The sequence below is a fragment of the Myxocyprinus asiaticus genome, chromosome 26, assembly GCF_019703515.2.
Source record: "Myxocyprinus asiaticus isolate MX2 ecotype Aquarium Trade chromosome 26, UBuf_Myxa_2, whole genome shotgun sequence".
Classification (NCBI taxonomy): domain Eukaryota; kingdom Metazoa; phylum Chordata; class Actinopteri; order Cypriniformes; family Catostomidae; genus Myxocyprinus; species Myxocyprinus asiaticus.
This window is the reverse complement of record NC_059369.1, coordinates 33,705,592-33,733,544: the sequence shown is the minus strand read 5'-3', so window position 1 is coordinate 33,733,544 and position 27,953 is coordinate 33,705,592. Positions and strand designations below refer to the sequence as shown.

At 38.0% G+C, this 27,953-nt stretch overlaps 1 protein-coding gene across 1 annotated transcript; it reads right to left on the bottom strand.

Annotated features, from left to right (window-relative positions):
• Positions 1–314: 314 nt before the first annotated feature.
• LOC127417176 (lysyl oxidase homolog 1-like) lies at positions 315–26,696 on the bottom strand. Its single transcript, XM_051656991.1, has 7 exons — positions 25,278–26,696; positions 18,750–18,858; positions 18,294–18,431; positions 6,926–7,082; positions 6,401–6,496; positions 5,729–5,844; positions 315–4,794 (listed from the first exon to the last, which is right to left on the bottom strand). The coding sequence occupies exons 1-7, from the start codon at positions 26,317–26,319 to the stop codon at positions 4,788–4,790; spliced, it is 1,665 nt and encodes a 554-aa protein (XP_051512951.1). The 5' UTR covers positions 26,320–26,696; the 3' UTR covers positions 315–4,787.
• Positions 26,697–27,953: the final 1,257 nt, after the last annotated feature.

The following is a 27,953-nucleotide window of genomic DNA, read 5'->3' as shown; positions in this document are numbered from 1 at the left end:
TCTGTCGTCTGTGCTTTCAGTTGGTTCCAAATTTCTGTGTAAACTTATTGACAAATTCATGATTTCTGTGTGAAAACGTTCACACGCAGGTTTGATTCACAAATGCATGCATGCACTCAGTTAGTAAATGTGGCACTTTTTTATTTAATGCATATTTAAAAAAAATAAAATAAAAAATGCTTGAGATCAAACTATAATAGATTTTCTGCCCCAGTCGAAGACCCATGCTTTAGATTTTCTGTGAAAAAAAAACAAACAAAAAAAAAGACTTCCAAATGCTCTATGACATTTAAATAGCACTTCTACTAGAAACGTTGATATACACTTTAGTATTTATTCTGATTCAGTATGAACTACGACAAAAGATCTGGAGTACAAAAAACAACCAACAACAACAATGATAACAACAAAACAAAGAGTTGTGTGGTCTGATGTGTGCACCTGTCTTGAACCACAAAGCAAGATATTAACCAAACACAGATTTACTGTCTATATATTTTCAAACAATCATAACAATTTTATACATGATATAAAGGGATACAATAAAACAGAAAGTCTGTTCTGCATTGAGTCTGGATCTTGTTAATGGAAACCACTATATCTTATCTTCAAAAACCAGGTGGAGTGAATTACAGAATTGCTCACTAGAGTAAGGAATCCATTTAGATTTGTTTGAAGAGAATCATGCAAAGACATAAAAAAACCACACACATTCCATTCACATTGATTATCTCATGACAACAATAATATTACCCCACAGAAAGCTTGTTAGAACACCTGCAGCTTGGTTTTCATATATAGTTTAGCTTTTATCAGAGTTTATTAGCTGATGATTATAGACTATAGCATTTCTAACATTTATTAGCATATAATGTGGATTTGCAGAAGTTGTAAGTTTGTTATACAGGGCCCCTACTGTAGTGTACTAGGGAATATATATATATATATATATATATATATATATATATATATATATATATATATATATATATATATATATATATATATATTTTATTTTTATTTATTTTTACAGCAAATGCTAATTTCTCTTTCCGAGGTAGGTATGGATGGTATTAAGATTGTCAGTAACATCAAGTTATGCAATGTTAGCTTTGCAACAGTAGTATCATCTAAGTTGTATCATGCCACAGCTCGGCTATTTAACAAACATAGGCATACATCTGGATTTCAGGTACAAAGAAATATGAATTCCTGGAATGTAACACAGCAAATATTTTCTCTCACACAGTACATATGAACAGACTATGAATACAAACAGATAAAATAAATTCATTTCTTAAATAGCTAATGGCATGCATCATTGGGTTAACTGTATCATAAAGGAAATGGTGGCCTGTGGCATCTGACTAGTATTGTCAGTTTAAAGGAATAGTTCACCCCCAAAATAATCATAATAATTAATAATAATAATAATAATAATAATAATAATAAACAAATTTGTCAGTTATGTCATTTATTTTTGTCTGTGGAACACAAAATGAGAATTTTGAAAAATCTTTACCATTCCATGCAACTACAGTCCATAGTAACCATAGGCTGGTGAGCTAAAAGAATAAATAAAACAAAAGGACAAAAATTCTAAATGTTTTTAAGGTCATCGACAGCTTTGGAACTATAAGATGGTGATTGGAAAATGACAGAATTTTCATTTTTGGGTGAACTAATCCTTTAAGAAATAATAATCTAGATATATTCCACAGTACAAAAAGCGTCCAAAACAAAAAGGTTTACAAGCTTCACTCCTCAGCTCTTAGTTTAGGTCATTCCTAACTCAGCTTAATCATTGAAAACCAAATCCATGCCATTCTGACACATAGGCATCCACTTGTATCGGGTCCTTCTCAAGTATATCCTGACTTTTTTTCTTTCTAGTTTGCAATATTGGATTATCAGTGGACAGATATAAAGGCAACATTACAACCAAATTGAAATTGCAGCAGGTTAAGTTAAAGACTATAAGTCTCCAAGATACAAAAGGTACACTATGATAAACTCAGTGCTGCTGTCAGCTTTTGGATACAAAACTTTTTATTCAAAGTGCCCCTGCGGGCCCACTGGCAGGCCAGTGGGGAGGTGCTATATGGCAAGCCATTTTAACACTTAATAGAGAACCCCATAACTTGCATTTAGTTACATAAAATATCAAATTTAAACTTTAGACATTAATAAAATATAATTTTTTAAAAATGTTATCATAAAATTGTAAACATATACAATGTTACTTATTAATTATTGCAATAATTTCTTAAAATGTAGGGGGTTTTCTGTAAAATGAGACAATTGTTATTAAATTAGTCCACTGTGTGTGTGAACAGGCAGCTTTTAAATTTGAGTGTGAAAAATTTCAGGCGGCAGCCCAAAAATCCTGCAGAGCGTAAGAATTAATCCCAAAGCCATTTTTTCCAGGCCCCATATACAAGCTAAAGCTACTTTTTACTTAATTGGTAAACTGAATGATTGACAGCATGTTCGTTCTCTCAGACATCATCTTATTTATTTATTTATTTATTTATTTTTTATTATTGTACCTTGACTAAAGTAGCACAGAACAAAGGAAAGTCTTGAGGGAGGAGAGAAATTAGCATTGTTTCCAGTTGCTAGGCTTTTTGCCCATATCTTAGACGGTACATGTTTGATTTCTCCTAATCTGAATTACAGAATTAGAATGTAAAAGTGCTGTTATGATTGAGGATCTTAAGTGTGGGCATGTTTATTGATATGCCAATATGGTGGCGATTTTTGCCCACTTGCTGAGCCTGTGCAAGGCTGTTTTGTGATAATATTTGCCATTTTGGGCAGCGTGTGAGACTGGCTTGGTGCAGATAAGAATCTTGTTCTCATCTCCTAACAGTGTAGTGTTGTTTTGGATGTTAACAATAAAGTTTGTAAGTGAATTTGCCCTCTGACATTGTCTTTCCCAACACTGGACCATATTGGTTTATCAAAGGTGGTGGTAGCATTCTTTTGATCCATTGGGATCATCCCAGTGCCATACCTGGCCTTACTTTACATTTCAGCAATGTAAACTTCTAGCCATTCTAAAACATGGCTAAAGAATCTCTTTGGAGTACTCTAACATATAGAAGGCCTCAAAGCTAACAGACATGGGCCAAAACCACAAACTTAAATTTTTATTTCATGGGGTCATTTATTTTTATTTTTATTTAATGGGGTTTTAAATTAAAATTAAAGTTTGTGGTTTTGACCCATATCTATTTGCTCTCAGGCCAGATATGTTAGAGTACTCCAAAAAAATGACAAAATTAACTTTTAACAGATACACACATTTAAAATTTACATATTTTGTCCAATTAAATGCTTTTTAGAATGAGAATTACCCTTATACCACCTGCCTCTAGCAAAAGCAAATAGCAAATAATGGCTCATGACTGTGATGTAACTGAAGCCAATTGGCTATTTACTGTATTTATTTATTTTTTGTAAAGGGACAAGCTCTTCCTGTTTCTAAAGAAAAAATAGGTCCACACAGAAAATCAAACTGACTGATCACGCTGAGAATTCCATGACAGGAGGTCGAAAGTTTTGCTGCTGAATTCGGTCTGTGTTTACCGATTCTGAGTGTTTGAAGCTGGATGAGGTTTTTAGGTGAAATGTCAACAGGATGGGAAAAGTGAGTTGTAGTTTTAGTTGTAAATGACATAATACAGTCAACAAAAATGCATATTTTATCCAACCTACTCCTTAACCCAAACCCTAAACTGTAATTTTTTTATTTAGAGCAAAAATGCAACCTCCAAATCACATTCACCATTGTTTATGTCAGGGGTGGGGAACCTTTTTCCCATTAAGGGTCATTCGAGTATTTACGAAATTATACGCGGGCCATACAATTGCTTGCAAATTCTGATTGTGGGTTACAATTAGTGTACGCTTCCCGTTACACTGAAAGGTCTGTCTATTATACAATATTTTGCATTGTTATCATTTAAAATTAATTTTAATCATTATTTTAATTGTATTTTTATTTTTTTTATTTTTTTTACAGGCCATTTTTTTGCTTTTCAAATTATTTCTCAAATGGCCTCATGGGCCGGGTAAAGTGGTCTTGCGGGCCTTATACGGCCCTGAGGCCTGATGTTCCCCACCCCTGGTTTATGTGAACATGATTACTTCCTGGTTTCCACAAGACCAGAACCTGTGTCTCGTAGTGAATGCGATTACTTCCATGGGATCAGAAGCTGTGTCTAGGAGGGTGCACGCACAACACACTATCAGTAGCACCACAGGGAATGTTTAACATGTTTCAGTTGATGCAGAAATGTCTGATGGGCATGGTGCTTCTCAGTAATTCGGGAGATGGGGTAGTTTTTAGAGTACATGAACATTCAGAAGCAGTATGTCAATTTCCTGTGTGATCATATTGCCGATTTCATGAGGTATTAAATGATTTAGGCTTAATTGTGGAGAGAGTGCACGTGTGTTTTAAAGAAAAAATGGGGATTAATGGGTTGGCTGCATTGAAAACAAATGTGTGTGTGTGTGTGTGTGTGTATGCGTTTGTGTTTATGTGTGTGTGTGTGTGTGTGTGTGTGTGTGTGTGTGTGTCAGTAAAAGTGCTCATTCCTCTTGGTACAAGCTGAACCTAGGTTCACAATGTGCTCATTGGACCAGAACAGCACATAAACAGGAACCAAGACAAATACAATAAACATTCACAACAACAAAACCAGGAATTCCATTCACATTGCAATGAAACAGCGCTCCACTGAAGACTCGACCACACTGAACTGCCAAGACCTGGCAAATCATGACCTACAAAATCAGGAAATACAGTGATGGAATGGGGTGAAAATTATGGCATTTCAAACCCACTGGAAAATACTATGCCAAATGTCATGCATGTAGGCAAAGTTGCAATTTTTGAGCATGATCTAATGAATATTACTTGCCTGTGGCAAGATGTTTGCGAAATGATTTTACGTGGCTCCTTAAACGTATTGTGGCATTTCCGAGGTGAAATGTGCACTGAGAGGCACTAAAAGCAAGTAAAATATTCTCAAACAGAAGGTTAATGATTTGTAGAGTTTAAAAAAAATAAAAACCTACCTACCTCCCTACCCTAAACCTTAAACCTAAACCTACCCAATAGTGTCTTAAGAGCAAATGTGACATGAAAAACACAATTACTGAAACAACCATGTCATTTTATGGTGCTTCTATGACACTTTTAGTTCACATGTCGGCCCGCGTGTTCTGCTGATCTCTTACCCCAGTCCTTTGCATCACTAGTACATAGCTCTGTGCTATTTGATGACAAATGAACAAGCTTACAAATTTATTTGGTTATGTAATGCAAACGTTAAAATGTATCGCAATATAAGTCATGCAGTATTGTAAAGGTGTTTTGATGTCATAAGAAAACATGGTGTGAGAAACAGGGTGAAAATTAAGTGTTTATGTACTGATAATCTACTGTTTTACTTATGATTTGTGTAAATGGGAAAAAGCTCTTTGTTGTTTTAGTGCCTCTAGTATTCATTTCACCACAAAACTGTCACAATATGTACAATGAACCATGTAAAAATCAATTTGCAAAAATTTAGGTATAGTAAAGAGGTTGAAATTTTGACTCGTCTTTTCAGCAGCGTAATGCTACACATTTTTCTTACGTTCACACAGCTAACCGATCCATTTATGACTGATATTGTTTAAGGCAATAATCCTCTACAAAAAGGGATTTACTTACTGGGAGATTTTGCAGTTTGTGGTTTTGACAAAGCGCCCTGTGTAGTGGATATTGCACCTGACTACATTGTTGGTGAAGTCAGATTCCAGCACCAAGTACTTGGGGTTAACCTGGAGCTAAAAATATAGAACAAGACAAGATACAGAATTGAGACATCTTGCTAAATAAACCTCAGTCAGTGTTATACAAAGTTTACGTTTGCATAGCATGAGATTGATTCACAATTTAGCCTTGGAGTAAAATGAAATGGCAACCTCCTTTAACATCCTTGCATCTGCTATTGTGGTGTCTTTCTGCACATTGTCAGAAAGTGAGAGGATAGAATCTGCTTGTAGAGACATAGGGCATGTTGTAATCTGTATTATTTATGAGCACTGGGCGTACCGTACACAACAGTAGCATACCAAACACATTGCACCAGCCCCAGTGATATTATATACTATAAAGTTGGATGACAAAGTCGGGTGCAGCTGCATGTGTAGTATGCACCAAAAGGCTCCTTGTGCAAAACTTTTAGCAAGACATGTCATATTTTTATTTGATGTTGTAGATACAAGATACTCTGTGAGGGAATCTATTTAAAGGTTAATGAAGAAAGTCTCAGCAAATGCTCATATTCAAGTTACAGTGTGAACAGAGTGTAAATGGTTTGGTCTTCTTTCATAGTGTTACCTTCAGTATATAGTTTCCTGGCTGAACATCAGTGATGTCAATCCATTGGCAATCAATATCTGCATTGTATGTGTCATAACAACCTGGGCTGAGACCCTGGGAAATAAATGAATGACAACACATGGAACACTAATAAATACACTAAGAATTTATGTAAGATACAGTAATTAATGGAAATTAAAATTAAATAAACAATGTAAAATTAATACAAAAGTATATGTTTGAATGCATGCAAACAAACACAAATAAATAACTAAATTAATTAATTAATACACTTAATAGGTATGTAAGGAATAGCAATTAATGGAAATTAATATTAAATGAACAAGCTAATATTAATAGAAAAGAATATATTTGAATACATAAAAACACAAATAAATAAATAATCAGGAAACTTACAAATAAAGAAATATTTATGAATTAACCTAATGATAAAAAGTTCGACTCGCAATTGTGAACAGTCCTCAAAACTGGTATTGGAGTACAGAAACAGTATTGCTCATGGCAGTGTATATGGTACTGCACCTGGGTATGTGAAGTGCAAGCGTAACGTTTCAGGTGACCAAAGTCACAGGTAGTGTCCTCCAGACAGAAGCTTGCCTTGTGTCCCTCTGCCACCTTCCGGCCAGTGCTCACTTCTAACAGGTCATAGTGACTGAACTCATCCATACTGTGGTAATGTCTTAAACAGAAAGAGCACCAATCTTAGAACTAGAATGCTTAAGCTCATTAGACAGATTAATTTGACATTTCAAGCATCAAAGATGAGCACAGTTTTCTTAAAGGGACAGTTCACTCATTTACTCACCCTCATGTCATCCCAGATATGTGTCTTTCTTTCTACTGCAGAATACAAACAAAGATTTTTAGAAGAATATCTCAGCTCTGTAGGTCCATTTGATGCAAGTGAATGGTGATCAGAACTCAGAAGGTCCAAAAAGGACATAAAGGCATCATAAAAGTAATCCTAATGACTCCAGTGGTTGAATCCATATCTCCTGAAGCAATATGATAGGTGAAGGTGAGAAACAGATCAATATAAGTCACATTTTACTATACAGTAAATGTACACCTTTGACCAGCCCCAACCAGTACGTGGCTGAATGTTGAAGTGAAAGGGAAGGTGTAGATTTACAGTAAAAAATGACTTAAATTTCAAATTAATGAATTAAATTTCTCACCCACTCCTATCATATCACTTCAGAACATATGGATTTAACTGGAGTCTTATGGACTACTTTTATGCTGCCTTTATGTCCTATTTGGACCTTCTGAGTTCTGGTCACCATTCACTTCCATTGTGAGGACATACTGAGCTGAGAAATCCTTCTAAAAATCTTTGTTTATGTTCTGCAGAAGAAATAAAGTCACACATTTGGGATGGCATGAGTGTGAGTAAATTATGAGAGCATTTTCATTTTTGGGTGGTCTTTCCCTGTGTTGACAAACTCACTTACTTACTTAACTTACTTAACTTACTTACTTACTACTTACTATTTACTACTTACTACTTACTGCTTACTTATCTTTCTTTCTTTCTTTCTTTCTTTCTTTCTTTCTTTCTTTCTTTCTTTCAGTTAAACTGCTTCCAATATCAATTAATATTTTAGCAGATTAGGTAAGAGCTTTTTGAATTAACAGATTCTGACTACATGTCACACCACCTTTTCCTACCATGTTTTTGGTCTTTTGGCCAAAGCACATTTTTGGGAATGTTGTGCTAATACCTGAAGGACAATAATAGTATATATTTCCCATAAGCTATGTCTGATACTGCCAGTGCCAACTATATTAAACCTATTTGATGGAGGATGACAGATATTTCAGGGCCCTGTAGCCAAATCCCATCAGTCTAAGCAAACAATGAATGACGGAGCACACACAGATGAATGCTACCCAGAGAGACCAGTGACTACATGAAACTGGGCCAGCTAATCACTTACAGGAATAATTCACCCCAAAATATAGTATGTTGTGGCCACGAGATCATTTTATCAAGGTAATAACATCCTTATATCAGGTTTCAAGTTTTCAAGTTTATTGGTATCCCGAAGGAAAATTAGTTAGCACGCAGAGATAGAATACATACAAAAAGATATGAAAATATACAAACATACATAAAACACACTCATAATACCCCATGAAAACATTAATTGCATAAAAGTACAATATGAATACACTTAATTCATGATTTCACAGTCCTCTCCAAACTTCTCTGCTGTCTTTTCCTTATTGAGTTCAGCATTCTAATCGCTGTGGGGACAAAAGTATCTTCTGCCCTCTTGGTCCTTAACTTAAGTGACCTAAAACAGTGACCAAAGGGCATAAGTTCAAACTCTCCTGATAGGGTGTGTCCAGGTTCTGCTTCTTAAAAATTTCTATCAGGTTTGTCTGACTCACCCCAGTAATTTTACTAGCTATTTTAACCAGTTTCTCGAGTCTGAGTCGGTTGCAAAGGTTCAACTGACCAAACCATGCTGCCATACAGAAGGATAAGACCGATTCAGTTATACTCTGATAAAACATAGACATCAATTTTCTACATACGTTAAACAAGTTCATTTTTCTCCAATAAAAGAAATGCTGCTGGACCTTTTTACAAATAACATTAGTATTTTCCTCAAAACATAACCGAGAATCAATGATGTTGCCCATATATTTGTAGTTATCTACCAGATCAACTTTCCCTCTAATGGTGGTAAGCTTATGTTACTGGCTGATGTTTTCTAAAATCAATCACCATGTCCTTGGTTTTAGAAACATTCAGTTCAAGATAGTTTGTTCCACACAGGACATAAAATCATCCAAGATAATGCCAAGTTTATCTTCCTCTTCTCTTAACAGACTAACAATGACACAGTCGTCTGCAAACTGAACAATGTGTCTATTTTCATACATGCTGCTGCAATCATTTTTATACAATATATACAAAAATGGGGATAGTACACAGCCTTGTGTTGAGTATTTGGAAGATACCAGTGACTATCCACCACACAATATTCAAATCCAGATTAAAATTATTCAGTAACTTCTCAGCTAGTTTAAATGGTTGAATACAGTTAAAAGCAGAAGAGAAGTCAACAAATAAAAGCCTGACATGGGACTGGGCCCCATCTAGATGTCTATACATAAAATGAAGCGATGTTAACAGTGCATCGTCCACTCTCCTGCCAGTTCTATAGGCAAACTGCAGAGGGTCTAAAGCACTTTCCACTTGAGTGGTAATAGTTTTATTAACCAGCTTCTCAAATGTCTTCATTACCAAGGATGTTAACGCTACTGGTCTAAAGTCATTCAACGCACTTGGATGATTCTTGTTAGCTACCGGAACAATGGTTGCCTGTTTCCATATTGTGGGAACCTTCGCCTCCATGAACTGTAAAGTCGTGGCCTCAAGATCCCATGTTGAGGGAATAACATCCTTTTCTCAAGACTATAATTTCTTATGTTGAGTAAATGACATTCTTTTCTTGTTGCCACAGATTTAATGAGTAAAAGAGACCTGCATGACCACAGCAATCTGGGATAAACAGAATGAAGATTTTGGGTGTGAACAGACCAAAATGTAACTACTTTTTCACTATAAATCTTGACATCAGTAGTCTCCTTGGCGATCATGATTTCAAGCCCGATTACACTTCCTAGTGTTTGATGCATGCACAGAGCGCTGCAATTTATATACTTTTATGCTGCCTTTATGTGCTTTTTGGAGCTTGAATGTTTTGGTCACCATTCACTTGCATTGTATGGGCCTACAGAGCTGAGATATTCTTCAAAAATCTTTGTTTGTGTTCTGCAGAAGTATGCAAGCCATACACATCTGGGATGGCATGAAGGTGAGTAAATGATGAGATGATTTAAATTTTTGGGTGAACTATTCCTTTAATGGTGGTGATTTTGATTTATCCAGTGACTCAAGTCCTTTGAATTCATTTACCAAACTTTTAGTTCATTATATAGATATATATATATATATATATATATATATATATATATATATATATATATATATATATATATATATATTTTCTTGGATTAAAATTAATTTTTCATGAATTCCCACTTTCATCTTTATTTACTTCACTACTTACAGTATATTTTGTTTTATCTATTTTAATACATAATAATAGGCTATATTTAACACAAGTAGGCTACTATGCTTTGGAAATCTATATGGCCTCTATTTCTGCAGATAACATATTATGACTGAAGGAGGCAACAATTTTTTTTTTCAGTTTGTGAAAGAACACCATTCCTAATGATATGTATCATTATCTTTATTAATTAATTAATGACAAACAGGAGCCTAACTGAAATGAAATATGATAATGCACAAGTAAAATGCCATAAAGAGAAACCGTTACCTCAAAATAAAATTCTTTGCCATATATTCTGTCCTTTCCATGGCACCGTAGGTGCACGTTGGCTGCAATCTGAACAAGCAATATCCGATTTGTGAACTAATAACACTTTTGATTCTGTTCTTGTCAGTGAATTGGTTAAATGCGTATGCAAAAATGTCTGAATCATTTCTCAGGAGAGCACTGAGAGCTCATTCACAGATTGATTTGTTTGGAGTTCTTTCTCTCTCTGTTAAAAAGTCAGATACTTTAAAACACAGAGATAAAGAAGAGCACTGGATGAAGTGGAATATTTACCTAAAATCAAAGAAAGAAAACTGCATAGTTTGCCAGCGACAAAGGTCTTTGAATTAAGCACTTGCTTTTGCAGCGTTTGAACAGCTCAGTCCTAAAGGAAAATATATTTTGATTTTCAAACCAAAATAGCATCTAAACAGTATACAAATTCATGAAAAGCACCATGACATTAAGTACCATTCAGTAGGTCATTCTTAGTCTAGTAAATTTATGAAAGTGACTCAAGGTTTATCATCTTAACGCCCCTGTAATTTTATTTATTTATTTATTTATTTTTTCAAAGGGAAATTTGAGAAACTTCAAAAAGTGTGAATAACACACAGTAAATTGCAGCATTATACACTGAGGAAATGAGGGAACATGTCTTTATTTACATTATTGTCATGAACCCAGTTTCCCAGCAAGTACGTGGCCTACAAACATGGCTGCCCCGGACTCCAATTCCCATAACACAATGCACCACATCGATCCCAATCACCTGAACTCTGATCAGCCTCACCTGCACCTCGTCACCACAGCTATCTCTACACCCTTTATAAGAGACTCTGGCTGTGTCTCGTTTTGGAAGGCTGCGTCCTCCGGAGGTTGCATTTGTCGGGCCGCATATGTCATCGAGGCTGTCTCATTTCATAAAAGCGAGTAGGACACTTCGAATGCAGCCTTTGAATGTGACCTTCTTTCACAGGAGTTGCAAAGAGGATGCATGAAGTGTATCCTTCGTGGGCACTCATAACCTACAATTCTTTGCTTCAACGGAAATGTCTAAAAAAAAAACGATGCCAATTTGCCCGTAAATATGATGTTCAAATGCAAGGAATGTTGATTCCCAAGTTGAAGTACCTCAGTAGATGGGTGCAGAGTATATAATATGTATATTAATATATAATTAAAAAAAAGTATTAGACTAAAAGTACAAATGTAAAATCTATTTTCTTTTCTCTTTACATCATTCTAACTCTCCTAAAATGTACCTCATACATTCCCTTCTAAAGGGACTTTGTTCCCTTCTCACTCAAAGCGCTCCCGCTTGTTAATGTGTGGCGTGCTGTCGTAGCAACCATGTTACGTTCCATTTCTGTTTGTCCTACGAAGGCTGTCTCGTTTAAACGAGGCTTGTTTAAAGGAGGACACTCGGTATACTGCAGCCTTCAAAGGACGTGTCCTACCTAGCATGCAGCCTTCCAAATGAGACACAGTCTCTGTCAAATTCCATCCCTGCAAAGTATACGCTCATTTCCCTAGTGTTTGACGTTACCAAGCCTTTTACTTTCTGCTTGACTCTCTGATATTATCCTCTGCCTGTTTATTGACTATGAGATTCTCAAGCCTGATTACCTGTTTGCTGATCGACTGACCTTCTGCCTGTACTCTCTATTGGATTTTGCCTGACGTCTGAATTGTATTGTTGCCTATCTTCATTAAAACTGCCATACTGCACTTGCATCCTACTCTCCTGGTGATTTTACCTGACAATTATTTTGTAGCTGTCTTTAAAGCCTCTTGAACTAAGAACATCTTTATATCAGAGATGGAGGGTAATTTAGTGTTGACTTGTAGAAATAAATAAGCCCCAAACTTTACCACCTTGGTAGATGTACAGTTAAATCAAATAATATTTCAGTTTAATATTTAAGAGAGGAGAGATACCCAGAGGAATGATGCTGAGCCATATGAAGGACAAGTGGTCTGTCATGTTATTAAACCAATAAGGTCAGAGTAAACTGGTCAAGGAAAACCTCATTTGATTGGTTACTAGAAGCAGGTAGACCAGCCTTCCCCCTCGTGCTTGCAAAACTTTTTCAGTGAGAAATTTGTACCAAAAGTGTGAGCACAACAAAAGGAAGACGGAACAGTGTATACTGGATTATTTCTGGAAAATATTTATGCCAAACACAAGTCATTTACACATTTACAGTAGTTTATTTTACACATATAGACTGATTCTATGCGGTCAAGCCGTTTTGCTGTTCATCAAATCAAATCAAATCCCTTTATTGTCACTCAACCATATAAACAAGTGCAACAGTGGGTGAAAGTCTTGGGAGCGGTTCCAAGCAACAAAGCAGTATTACAATTACAATAAACATCTGATTTACACATAACACAGTTTACACATCTTGTTACACAACACAATATACAATATACACCTAATAATATACAATATACAGTATACACAAAATAAGAAGACTCTATACAAAAAATAATAAAATACAATATACAGTATACACAAAATAGAAGACTGTATACAATAAAAATACACTGTACACCCCACCACATGTAATCAGTGGAAATAAATATGAAGTGTTGTGTTGACATTCAGCTGTCGGTTGATAGTCAGTTGCCAGTGTGTTATTAAGTGAAGTATAAAACGTGGGTCCAGTCTGAGGCTAATAAAGTGCAGTGCTGATATATGTATCGTGAGCGATCAAGAGCTCAAAATTCTGATTTTTTGGGGGAAGAAGCTGTCATGAAGTGGCTCCAGTGTTGAGGGTCAGTGATGAGGAGATGTTACTGCCCATTCTGACCACCTGGCGTCTGCTTGACAGGAAGTCCAGGATCCAGCTGCACAGCGAGCTGTTTAAGCCAAGAGCCTGGAGTTTCACATCAAGCTTGGAGGGCACTATGGTGTTGAATGCTGAGCTGTAGTCTACAAATAGCATTTTCACATATGTGTTCCTTTTTTCCAGGTGGGAAAGAGCAGTGTGTAGTGTAGATGCAATGGCATCATCAGTGGAGTGGTTGTTGTGGTATGCAAACTGCAGTGAGTCCAGTGAGGCAGGCAGCACAGAGCAGATGTAATCTCTGATTAGTCTCTCAAAGCATTTGCTGATGATGGGGGTCAGAGCAACAGGACGCAGTCATTTAAGCAAGTGATTCTGGATTGCTTTGGTACAGGCACAATGGTGGATGTTTTAAAGCATGTGGAGACCACAGACAAGGAGAGGGAATGGTTGAAAATGTCCATAAAAACACCAGCCAGTTGGTTCTGATGATGTGGCCCGGAATGCCATCTGGACCCACGGCTTTACGGATATTCACCCATTGGAAGGATCGTGTTATATCCGCTAAAGAGACAGAGAGTGAACTAACCTCTGTAGCTTTGGCCACGAGAGCTCTCTTCACGAGGGCGGTGTTGTTTCCCTCGAAATGAGCATAAAAAGTATTAAGCTCATCCGGGAGAGAGGCAGCAGTGTTCACAGCGGAGTTTTATTCCCTTTGAAGTCTGTGATGATATTAAGTCCCTCCACATGCTTCTAGAGTCAGTGGTGTTGGACTGTCCTTCAATCTTGTCCCTGTACTGGCGTTTGGCTGCTCTGATAGTTTTGCGGAGGGCATAAATGGCTTGTTTATGCTCCTCTGCATTCCCGGAATTAAAAGCGCATTAAGTGCCACACGAACATCGCTATTAATCCACGGTTTCTGGTTAGGGTAGATCCATATTTTTTTGGTCGGCACTACATCGTCTATGCACTTCCTGATGAAACACATTACGGTATCAGTGTAGACCACGATGTCATCATCAGAGGTGGACTGGAACATCTCCCAGTCCGTGTGAGCATGTGTCTTGTAGTGTAGAATTTGATTGGTCCGACTAGCACTGGATCATTCTGAGGGCGGTTGCTTCCTGTTTCAGTTTCTGCCTGTAAGTGGGCACAAGCAGAACAAAAGAGTGGTCCGATTTGCCAAATGGTGGGATTTGTAGCCATCCTGGAAGGAAGAGTAGCAATGGTCCAAAACCTGGTCCCCTCGTGTGTTGAAACTGATGTGTTGGTAGTATTTCGGTGCTATTGACTTGAAGTTGGCTTTGTTAAAGTCCCCGGTCGCAATGATCATGGCCTTTCCTGCTTGCTTATACTCCCATACAGTTCCTTGAGTGACCAGGCTGTGTCAGCTTGTGGGTGGATGTACACAGCTGTGATAATAGCCACTGTGAATTCCATCGGTAGCCACAATGGCTGACACAGAAGCATGAGAAATTCCAGATCAGGAGAGCAGAAAGACTTGATAGAATGTACGTTCCTCTGATCACACCAGGATTTGTTGATCATAAAACATACACCACCACCACTGCTTTTACCTGAGAGGTCCTTCACTCTGTCCGCTTGGTGCACAGAGAACCCCATGAGTTCGATGGCTGAGTCTGGAATCTCCGCAGACATTCAAGTTTCCGTAAAGCAGATAATGCAGCAGTCCCTCATCTCTCGTTGGTGGGAGATCCGTGCTCTCAGTTCACAGAGCTTGTTGTCTAGAGACTGAACATTTGCCAGTAGAATGCTGGGTAGCGGTGGTCGATTTGCACGACGTCTTAGTCTGACGAGAACGCCGGCTCTCCTTCCCCTTTTTCGGCTGCGTTTCCGCGGCCATGCTGCCCGTGCTGCCCATGCTGCCCAGTTTGTAAACAGGGGGTCGGCATTGAGGTATTTAAAGTCCGGTTTCTGGTGTGCTATTGCAGCACCAATGTCCAAAAGTGTTTGTCTATCATAGACAATAAGGCAGACAACATCCAAGACAAAAAAACATAAGAATTGTTGACAAAACAAACAAACAACTGCAATATTGGGATGGAGCTCGCAGCGCAGCAGCCATACTCTGCGCCATCTTTCACCCTCTGACACCCTTTCTTTGCTTGCATATTGCTGTTTGCAGGTATGCAGTGTTTTTGGCCATGTTTAGGTGCAAAACAGTGCCAAAAGTGTAAGCGCGAAAAACAGGAAGTCAGAAGAATATGCACCAAATTTACTTTGTGTTAATACGAAATTACAGATTCACAACCCATGAATTACACTTATGCAAAGCATTAAATTATTGCTAATATTTTTTTCTTATGCTTGCAACTTGATTTATAACTTTACAAAATGTTCTGTGTGCATGCAATTTATTTTTATGCTTTCAATTTGATTTTACGCTTTCACAAATCTTACTCTGCGCATGAAAATCATTTAGGCACTATTTTACCTTCATACTTTTCTCTCTTTATGTGACTGTGATGATAGTTTGCCTCCTTTCTGATTCAGTCTGCAAGTTTTCAATCCAGGCTCAGAATTGTATTGATTTGTAGCTTCAGATATGTGAGTTTGTGTAGCATCCTGAGCTATTCTCTTGAAAACTCTTTTATTACATTTGTACTTTGTCTGGTGCAACAATGGATCTTTAATTCTGAACTATAATTGTTGGCTGGACTAGTCTCAGTTTGAAGGATATGTGCATTGACATTATGCATGGTATCTTTATTGCTGCTGTATTAAAAAGTGAGCTGCAGGGATCCAAAACCCATTTGCTATATGAACCACTGTTTCTCCTTTATTAAACAGTCTTGTTTTCAATAAGCTGAATGTCAGAATTTGAATGGATAAGATTAGACTATGCCTTCACCCTCAGAGTCCTGCACATGGGCGGGTACCCGACGGGTGAACTGCTAATATTTGATGTAATTGGTGGAAAAATATTTACATTGTCATTTGTGGTACAGGTCGGGAATCAATAGGCACAAGCAAACTGCGGGTCAAATAGCCAAGGCCAGCGGCACCTGCATCTGTACAGCCGTACGCACTGTATGTACCATGAGCGCACCGACTGACATGAGAAATATACTCTCAGAATATTTAATCAATCGTGAAGTGTGCCCAGTATTTCTGTTGGTGAATGAATAGTTATTTTGAGTCGATTCTTTTCAGTAAATTGACCAAATGGGCTTGCAAAACAGTCTGAATCAATTCGTGATTCAGTACCATTCATTCGGAGCGCTCTCTGACTCATTTAGAGCGGTTTCTTACACAGTAAAACAGCAACAGGATATTTACAGAACACAGAACAAATAGCACTGGATACAATGGAAAGGTACTTACAATCAACTGAAACCTGAGAGGTAACTTTGAGAAACTTCAGCTAGTGCTGTGTCATGTGAACAAGGGGCTGTTTAATCTGAATGTCCTTTTGTGTCCGCTAGTGCTGTTTTTCAATCATATTCCATGTAAACCTGCTAGATGGATGTCTTTTGACAACTGCGCCACGTTTCACTTTGTTTTTAGCATCTTTCATGGGAGCACTGCTTTTTTAGAAGCCGAGTCAAGTTAAAAAGAACTTCTTCAATTGATAAAAATGTGTCTCAAGACACCTGTGTTCTCCTCTGTTTGTTGTGGTGCATTTGGCTTTTTTAGCATGAACACGTTTATTCTGAACGATTACTGGAAGTGCTTAAGCCAATAGTTGCAAAAAATGCTTCTCTCAAAGTCTTCAGAATTGATAAATGGTTGTATTAGGCAAATTTCTCTGCATACCCAAATTTTGCAGGTGCCCATGGTCAAGGCTATTTTTTAAAATGTCAAATAATGTTCATCTTTCTCATATTTTTTCTGTAAATTGTCTCCACAACGTTAGGCAATGTGTCTATTTTTCTTAAATGCTCCAACTCAGAGTGTCTAATGTTAATTTGATTGCTTGTGTGATGTGAGCAAATAAATAACTTTTGTCTACCTCGTGTAGTAGATTTAGTTTAATGCGGGTGCGGTTCGGATCACGGTCTTTATGTTTAACGGGTCGGGTCGGGTACGGAATTAAATTAGTGCTGCTGTCGGATAACGATCGGATGTTATGTTAAGTTCTGCGGGTGCGGGTTTACAAAACAGGACCCGTGCAGGACTGTGTTCTTCCTTCAATATGAGCATGCATACATTATAGTTAGAAGCCTTCAGCCTCTCATTTATAAAACTAAATGACTGTTTTACTGTTCTCTGAGTGCTGCCTTGGTGTCAGCATGCTATCTTAGCAACAAGTGCAAAATCCTGTGCGTGAGATTCGGTAGTTGGTCAAAAGATTAAAAATGGCATCTGATGGAGAGTTGAAAGCGGTAAATTTGTTAATAAATGTCCAGTTTTACTTTTTACCAAATGATGACTCCATTTCCAGCATGTAATAAGCAATGTTGTTACTAAAAATTTGCTTGGTTATGTCGAAAACGAACTTGAATTTGTTTAAGATCATTCGACATGATGATATGGTGCCTAGGAATCTAATACCAGTGTTTTTAGATCTACCTTAACTATAAAATGCTGACTGTGAAGTCATTGACTTTGATTTAGCTAATTTCATAATCTGGTCCTCTGAAAACATTTTAGATTCTTTGCAAAATAATAGATGGCATAGTAGCATTTTATGTGATATATTGTTAGGTCATCATATAAACAGATAGTAGATATAGCTAAAATAGCAATAGAGACCCCTGATCTTGAACTTACTGGTGGCAGCTGTGCCACTCCCAGGTGTGTCGAGGTCGGTTGGGCATGAAATCAGCCATCCCTTGGTTCTTCACTCTCTGAGGGAACCGCAGAAGAACCCTGACATTATAGTCTGTGGTGTCATCGCTGTAGGCCGAGCTGGAGAGAGAAAGAAAGTTTAACAAGATTCTGAAGCAAAGAGTAATGGAAAATTTTGTATGAAATGAGCTCATAACAGTACCCTGGAATTTCTATGATGCACACCACCCATATTCTTACACTTAGGATTTGCTATTTTCTCCAGAAACATCTCTTTTCCTCCCTTTTGGTTGTGTACACTGATATTGTATTATATATGGCTGGAGTGGTGTAAACAGTTCTGAAAGTGTTGTGCAAAAAGTGAGTGCAATTTGGTGTAACCTACAGCCGGCCAAACTTTATTTGAGGAATAGAGGACTTAGAGTTGACAATTCTCACCTGGCCAAACATTTCTCCTCTGCAGCACAGCGCAAGGAGTACATGTGGGCTCTTTGAATGTATGTAGAAGCTTGGACATAGTTTGGGTCAGGAACCAGGTCAGGCAAACCTACAGACCAAAAAAAAAAAAAAAAAACAGAACAAATGCTGAAGTGCACACACTGAAATTAATCTCAGGGGTGTACAACCTTTTCAAGACATGGTGCCCTTGGTGGATGGAGAGATGGAGCAAGGGTCCCCTGTTGCACTTTAGGCCTGTAATTACATGCTTAATGTATCATATTAATGTTTTTGAGTACTTTGTTGTCATGTTTATGTTGCAAATCCATTAAAATAATAATTTTTGATATAGAGTTACATACTTATACATTAAATGTGAATATTTCTTAATAGGTTACATTTTAATGTGGGAGGGACAGTGAAACATTTAGCTGAACTTTTGCTTGATTGATGTTAACATAATTATTATAAGTATTTTTGTTTAATGCATATTTAAAAATGTTCTAGGGCTGCAACAACTAATCGATTATATCGTTAATTATCGATAATGGAAATCATTGACAATGAATTTCATTATCGTTAAGTTGGATATTTGTGGTAAGCACGAAGAAGCCCTGTCAGTGACGTCACTTCACAGTCAATTGAAAAATGTGTTGCATTATGAAACTCGTTTGAAAAACAACAGAGACAAAAAACATGACCCAAGATATCCAGCGCATGAGAGCACTTTACAAACACTTCAAAGAAGATCATAATAAGCATACAGTTTAATGTGGAGCGATTGCTGCATCACTTGTGCTGTTTGATGCACGAGAGCTGTTTCTCTCCAGTGCAGCACTTACATTTTACTGCTATTTTCTGTTTTAAAATGTAAACATGTTATGAATTCAAAATCAGCCATGCATTTTGCAAAACTGTTTGTTCTTACCACAAGCTGGTCTCAGTTGAACTCTAATGGGCAAGCGAGCGTGTGCATCTGCATCAATCAAACCGATCACATTGGAGAAAGGGAGCGCAATCATTTTGATTAAATTGTCCAGTGTCATACCACAATTTCAGTTTCAATGTAATCATTTGTGCAGCTTTCATGGATATCAGACTGAGGTCTCAGCAGTCAAGGTGTGCCGGTTTTTAAAGTGTTTTCTCCTCCTCATGTAAGTGCATGTAATACAGTGAGCACAGGGATGAGTCTTTTCAGCGCGAGAGTGAATTTCCACAGGGTTTACAGATGATTGTACTTTATTAAACTGTATGTAATGTTGAATATAATGTATAATAATGCTAAGGGTCCTGATATTTGAAAGTCCTCCTGATAATGCCACATGTAATGTCTGATTTCAATAGTAAATTTATACTATGGCCAACATTATTTTACTGGATAAACATACACAATTAAAAAAAAAAAAAAATAGTTTAGAAACATTTAATCAGTGAAAATACTATTTTAAAAACTATAATATTAAAATACTTAAATGTATGTAATCAGTGACAGTGTACAAGCATACAGTATGTATCTAACATTTCTAACATTTTCAGCTGGGTAGAATTCTTAATATTTCTATTCTAGTTTCACTATTGCCCTCAGCTGTTTTTTTTTTTTTTTTTCACTCCATGCCCTATGGATCATTTTACTATTTAATGATGAGCATTTTTTGTTAAGTTAAAGTACAAGTAAAGGAACTGTTATGCATATGTCCTGAAATTAATAATAATAATAATAAATTCAAACTTAACTTTTCATGATTCAGGCTTTGTTCAAAGTTTTGTGAGAATATAGAACTGTGAATTCAGTAATGTAAATCAAACCAAATCCTTATGCCTTTTATCATTTCAGTTTTTTAAAAATCATATTTTAATTAAATACAGGAAATAAAATGTCATTTTTTATCCGATTAATCGATTAATCGTGGAAATAATCAAAGATTAATCAATTATCAAAATAATTGTTAGTTGTAGCCTTTTTCCCAAGCATGAGTTGGAGATCAAACAAAAAATGGTTGAACCCCTGCACTGCCATAGACCCCATGTTGAAGACCCTTGTCTCAGAAAACACTTTCCTGGGGACAAATGTTTTTTTTCTTAATGTTCTGATGTTTCATACTTTTAAAGAAAAACTATATGAAAATGGCTGTGTCCAAATAAGCATGCCTTTGAAACAAGACACAGGAGAAGACAAGGTTTTTGATGAGGTAACCCTGAAGCCTAGGAGTATAATAGATCAAATGTTTTTTCTTAACTTGTTTCAAGGTTATGCAAAATAAGTTTATTCCACCAGAGTAAAGAACAAAGTATCGCACATAGCTGCAAGCGGGAGAAAACAAAAGTACAAAAGATGAGGGAGGGGTGACAAAAAAAAAAAAAAAAAAAAAAAAAAGAAAATGAGCTCACTTCCCTGCTGGATCTAAATTGGGCCTAGGACCAACTCTGTTAGAAAACAGAAAAATAAATAAAAAGGAAAAACAGAGCTAGCTTTGACAGCTAATGTTCCTAAAACCTTCAGCCAAGCAGTACAGGGCCAATGGAACAACTTATTGCCTTCAGTTACAGTTAAAGAATGCAGCCTGGCTGTCAGAATCTTAATCTTATTAATATAATAAAATTTTAGTCTAATCTAAGACTTCAAATGACCTTATTTTGGCATTTATTCAAAGGAAAGGCTATAGCATTCAGTTTTGAAATGTTATTTATGTGATTTCCTGCTTGCATGCACTGGCTTTCAGTAAGAAGGGAGTCTTTCAAAGCAACATTAAAGAGACCAGATTTAATCTCCATTATGCTGAAGGCATGCTTAGAGTTTGGAACAACTTTAATCTTTAAATCATCATGGCACTGGTCAGTCTCCTAGTTGCAGACATGCTAGCACCTCTCCTCCACTCCACTGAGATGCTAGTTTCCAGTGAGTGCTTTTGCATCTCCATCTCTGTGTACACATCTGATTTCCCAGCTTTGTCCGAGACAGACTTAAATGCCTCACAAAGTTTCCTGGGTCAGCTTTTGTAAACAGTGTAAAGAGAGTGTGAAAGATTGTGGTTCTCCAGTGGTATATTCGTCACAGAGTCCGCATTTTTCTCTACAAAGTTGGCTGCTTGCACGACACCTAGATTACATATAAGCCAAACAAGAATGGATTTGCACATGCACATGATGCTGGAGATTAGTGTTAGCACTGAAATTCCAACTTTTTCATCTATTATACATTCCTTGTATGAAATGTTAATCAAATTCAAATTGAAATTTATTCAAATCTGGCAGTGAGTAGTGTTAAGTAGACATTGATTAATTGTGTTTTTTTTTTTTTTTTTTGCTCTTGGTATTGAATTTTAATAATAGGTAAGTATGTGACAGCAAATATGGGAGACACGACCATGTGTGTTAAGTATAATTAACCCTTCATGCTGTACAGTTTCACAATTAACTGTTCTATTGCATTTTTTAAGACTGTTTATTACTTTTTTTTTCTTTTCTTTTTTTTGCTAACCATTGAGAGCAAATTGTTACCATGAAGTACTGAGTAATTAAAGGCTGAGCTAAAAAGACCATACTAAACCCTCAGGTACAGGTATTTCAAATCTATCCTATTGAAAACATCCTAAAATCTGATTCTATGTTCAAAAAATATATGACCACTTGGGGAATTTAAGGCTGGACTACACTACACAAATTTAACCACAATTTAAACCCTGATTATCAGGTGGGCTGAGTCTGTGGTACTTGTCTGCGCTAGTCTGCTCCAGTCTGTAGATTTTGGGCTAGTCTGAGAAGACTCTGAGGAGTCTGAGAAAGTCAGACTCCTCAGATATATGATTGGTACCGCCTCTGATTTCTTTCCCTCTGACTATGATTCCATTTATTCAGAGGATTTCAAACATGTTTGATACATGTATTTTTGATCCGACTGTCCACAATTGCAGAGGATATTATATCTCATAGTATATTATACTCCACAACAAAAGTCTGAAATCATACAAATGCACAGTAATGGAAATTGAGGGCATGGGGCCGCAAAGCTCAAGAACTGGAGATGGCGAACGAGCACTCATGTGGAGCTTAACTTTGAACACCATGCACCTTCAACTTGTCCCCAAGTCTCTAGAGACAATACTGGCCTTCTCTTCCCACCCAAGACCGCACCCAAAAGTACTTGGCATGTGTCTTTCGTGACTCTGAGCACAGAGTAGCAGCAACAACAGCAGCAGGTGCTCGTATAGATATCCATACAGTACATCTGTCATATGGCTCGTTTCCACTCGAGTTTGTGATTGGATAGGAGTATCGGATAGTGTGTGATCCCCAGTCATTTGGTGTGTGATGCACAATTTTTCAATGTAGCAATTTTCAAAGTCTAAGTTTGTGATGCCTAGAATCATAAAATCTGTTCAGATTTTAAAAGTCATGTAGTGCAATACATCCTTTAAATTGTTGTAATTTTTAGAATGCTATTTTGAGCCTTAATCTCACTGAGAATGCATGTTTTCACAGGCTAGAGCTCAGACCTAAACTCTTCCATGTTGGTAAATGCATAATTCCTTTGAGTCCTTTATTACTTAATGTACATTTGTTGTGTACATTAAGTGTAACTTCCATTGAAGTACACATGTGTAACTTCCATTGAATTGAGTTTACACCCCTCTCCCTCTGCCTTAAGACTGGATTTTGTAAACCGAAGTGGTGAGTCATGTTTGAAGCTAGAGACAAATAGCATTTCACATTGCAAAACGAGCCTGCACTCTTGGCAATGACCAGCAATGTCTCAGAGACTCTGATCCTCTCACTTTATATCCACCCACCTCCTCAAACCCATCCACACATATGCACACTCACACTTTTATTTAGGAACAAGCAAAATATGTTTTCTGAGGCAGTGGACCCCATGTGTGTTGGGACTTTCCATTTCCCCACTTCACAAACTTATGATGGAGTAACCCCACCCTTTATGGCAAATACTGGGATCATTCACCCCTTAGCCCCCGCAGTGCAGTCATCACCAAAACCAGAACCAAATCTCCAACAATGACCGCTCTTTGTGGAGAATCAGTATCACCAAAACCAGAACCAAATCTCCAAACAATGACCGCTCTTTGTGCAGAATCAGTACCCATAGGCACTATGCACATGCCAACTACCACATGCTCATACACCCACGCACACATTTCACAACACCTGGTTTCAATAACCCAGGCTCTGAAAAGATGAACTTGCAACTCTGTTGATTGTAAATTAAAACACAATGGAAAGGGGGATGGAAATCAATGATTCTGGGGTGAATTTATGTTAGACCATAGCTATTTTTACAGACTGCCTATGATTTCAATGAACTGCACAAAAAATCTGCTTCAAAGTAATGCCCATTATCAACTGCATAAGAAAACAGCTTTCCAATCAGTTTTGTGTAGTTTGAGTCCCGTGAGTTTCACATTTGTCAAGCCCAAAGGGGTTGTAGCTGCCAGGAAACACAAAAAGATGGCAGGAGAACTAAATTTTTTAGATGTCTCTCTTTTTTTCTCACTTCCGCTCCTTTAGAGAGAGAGAATTTGAAATGAGCTCCACACGTGCATCCATTTCCCAAAATCTCCAGCCATGCAAGAGCTCAAGTACTTACTGTAGTTCCTCTGTAGTTAACTTTACTTAGCATAGCAGCATAGTAAATGGAGAACTACAATTTTGTCAGCCTGAAGCAGCAATACAAAGTAAACCATAAGGTAATTGAGACATATGTAGGATTATCAAACACTGCATTATCGACACCTGGGACTTAGGGCATGAGAAATAATTAAAAACAATCTGCAAAGAAACCTCTCTGGTGTGTGTCTTACCCAGTATGCAAACCATATTGGGTAAGGGGGGAATCAGGATAAATGATTTGTTGTGTTTTGAATGGTGTATTGAATATAGATTTCTCGATTTGATTTGATTATGATTCACAGGCTCTCAATTCAATTCTGATTCATTTGGATATACTTGCAATATAATGTCCATTTGCTTACACATGAAAGACATTCTCTATCAGCTAATGCTACCATCTAAGTTATATAGGGAATCTAACTTGGTACTGTACAAAAAAATTTTATTTTATAAATTAACAACAAGGCCCAAACTATGCAGTTAAACTGCAATATATTAAACAGATGTAATAATCAACACAACCAAAACTGAAGTAAACATTTAACTGAAGGTAAAAGATCTATCTTGGGATTTTAGGAATCAATATCAGGATTGTTCATATAAAGATCACGATTAATTGAAAAATCAATATTTTTACCCAGCCATATTAACCAGCATTACCAAAGGAAAACTATATTTGTTGACCAGCTTCAAATTGTGTTTGTGAACAGCATGGCTATGTTGGTCCACCTGCTAGACCAGCATGAAACCAGCACTTACCAGTATAACCCAGCCTAGACCAGCATGTGAATTGCATGTGGGTCAAGCTGATCTTTTCTGCAGGTTAATTTGATATCTAAAAAGAGATTTGAAATCCTTTAGTACAATATGTTTTACAAGTGTGTGCGACATGGAAATGCACCATACCTCTTTGCTGTGGACGATAAACACTCCCTACATTGATGCTGGGGCTCTCTGCATTGTTAGAGACAAGGGGGTTTCGCGGAGGTGGTTGCATGAATGGAGGCTGTGGCTGGGGCCTTCCAAAGGGTGGAAACTGCTCATACTGGGGGCTTTGCACTGCAGGCTGGTATGCTGCTGACCCCAAGCTGGTTGATGCACCATTAGAGACAGGTACTGCAGCATCACCAGCATCTCGAGTGTCCTCATTGTACAGATTGTGTGTGTATCTGTGGTCCAATCCATCTGCGAATGGTGGCTGTGCAGGTTGGGCTGGACTGGCTGGGTATGGCTGAGCATAAGGGGGATAGTAGCGATACCTCTCATCAGGTGCTGGACCCCCTCCATTATAGCTTCCTCCTCCAATACTGCCAGTAGAATAACCACCCCCTCCATACCCTCCTCCAGTGAAGCCACCACCAGTGCCTGTGGAATACCCCGTTCCACGGAAGGGAGGTTCATATGACCTGTCCAAACCAGAGTCATGGGGAGAACCATAAGAAGGCTGTTGAGGTAATGGGTACTGTGGATAAGACTGGATGTTGAAGGACGAAGAAGAGGATGATGAGGAGGAGGATGAGCCAGAGGATGGTCTAAAACGAGAGCTGGGAAATGACTGGAAGCGACTTGTTTCACCTGTCCCTGCAGTACCTTGACGCCAGTTGTCTGGCACCTGACCGAATCCAAAAGGATGTCTGGCTTGGCCTCTCACAGTTTCAGAGCTTCCTCTAGAAGGTGCTTGCCTGCGTACATTCCCGCCCTGTGATCTACGGTTGGGAGCATCAGCTAGAAACACTCTGTGGTTCCTATCTCGTTCCTGAGCCCGAGCAGGGACGTATTCAGTCCCACTGTTGAGAAGACTGTATACACGGCCATTATTCTCCCATTGGATCATCTGTCTCCAGGGGTTTGAGTCCTCAGTCTGGGTTTGTTGCTGAGACTGGGACTGACCGCCTACAATTCCAAGAAAGACCCCAACCCACCATGTCATGAAAACATCTGGCAACATCTTGACAAGGCTTGCATGGAAAACTCCTATTCAAGAATTTCCAGTGACTTCTGCAAGTTAAAAAGGACAGGGCAGTGATGAAACATCAAATTTTGTCCTTGATTACAACAGGTTAAATATGGTATACAGATAAACTACAGTGTCCATGTGCGAATCAATCTACATGCAGTAAAGAAACTTTGTCCATGGTTTAGTTTGTGGTCCAGGCATAGCTGTGAGGAAGGTAGATAATTTCTAGAGGCCCCAGGGCAGGCAGCAGTATGAAAAACCTCCCTCTTTCTTATGATCCGGATGTTGAGTTGTTGTCAGTGGACTGAGCATTGCTTTCACGCTCTCTCCAGAGATGACTGCCTGTTGCTCTCCTCTGCACTTTTCTGTTTGCCTCTCTTGACTGCTTACAATGGTCAGTGAAAAAAGAAAAATGTTCTCATTTCCCCCTCCCTCCCTTTCTTTCTCCCTCTCCCTCCCTCTCCCTCTCTCTCTCTCTCTCTCTCTCTCTCTCTCTCTCTCTCTCTCTCACACACACACTCAATCTAACATGCTCTTTTTTTCAAAGTGAGATCCCACATGGCCCTAGTGCTAGAGCTGTTTCCTAAACCACAGCAAAGCCTGGTATTTGCTCAGGCTTTCAGAGTCAACATCACCATCTATGAAGGCACTTGAATATCTATCATGCCTGTGCTGACTTCCTTTGATCAATCTGAACAAGCATGGATGTCTGGTGTGTGGCCTGGGTTCACCCACCCTGGTGCTCTGAGAGCTGTGCCTTTGTCTCATGTTTTTCCAAACACAATTTTTTGCACCCATCATCATTACACTGTGCAGATGAGAGGACATTAATACAGCAAGATGTTTGGAATTTCAAGTTATGCTTATGATAGTGTGGTCTAAAAAAAGTCTGCAGTGTAAGGAACAAGCAGTTTCATTTAAAAGCAAAATACTTTTCAGAAAACAAAGAAGAACGCAGGCAAATATGAATCAGATTGCAAAAAATCTAAATAATAATACAGATTTATTTCAATGTGCAGAGGGTAGAGGTCTGCAACCCGACCCGGGCCCGACAGGATCCGAAAACCCGGATTTGGGGCCGGGTTCATGTACGTTTTTCAAGTAGGACTTCGGGATCAGGTCGGGTTTGTAATTAATGAAAACTAAACAGGCCTACTGAACTTGTTTCACACATGCGCTGTCACTCACAGACATGCGCATGAGTTAGGGGGCGTTCACACCAAACGTGTTTTTGCACGCATCTGTTCTGTTTTCCCATGTAAACACATGCTGGACGAATGTCTATGACTGGTGCGGCATGTCTCGCTGTTTCTGCAGCATCTCGTGCAGGACCGTCACTGTTTAAGCACTGTGTCAAGTTAGAAAGAACTTCAGATTTTCAAAAACTCACATTGAGACACTCGCGCTCTTTTTCATTCTTTGCACTGCGTCTAGATTTTTTTTAGTGCAGGTGTCACAAAGATTCAATGTCTGGACAAGTTCAGGCTGTACATTTTATTATTCCAGATTGTTCTGCACCAAGTGAACTTTCAGCAAATAAACGGTAAGTCAATGCTTTTTTTCCGTTCTGCTCTAGTATACTGAAGGGCTGCCGTGCCTTGTTAAAACTGTATCAATACTGTTAC

Coding starts and splice junctions, on each gene's coding strand:
- LOC127417176 (XM_051656991.1), bottom strand. CDS start 26,319: ATGTTGCCAGATGTTTTCATGACATGGTGGGTTGGGGTCTTTCTTGGA. Junction 18,859..25,277: donor TTATCGTCCACAGCAAAGAG/GTATGGTGCATT, acceptor TTTGGTCTGTAG/GTTTGCCTGACCTGGTTCCT. Junction 6,497..6,925: donor CTTGCACTTCACATACCCAG/GTGCAGTACCAT, acceptor TTTATTTCCCAG/GGTCTCAGCCCAGGTTGTTA.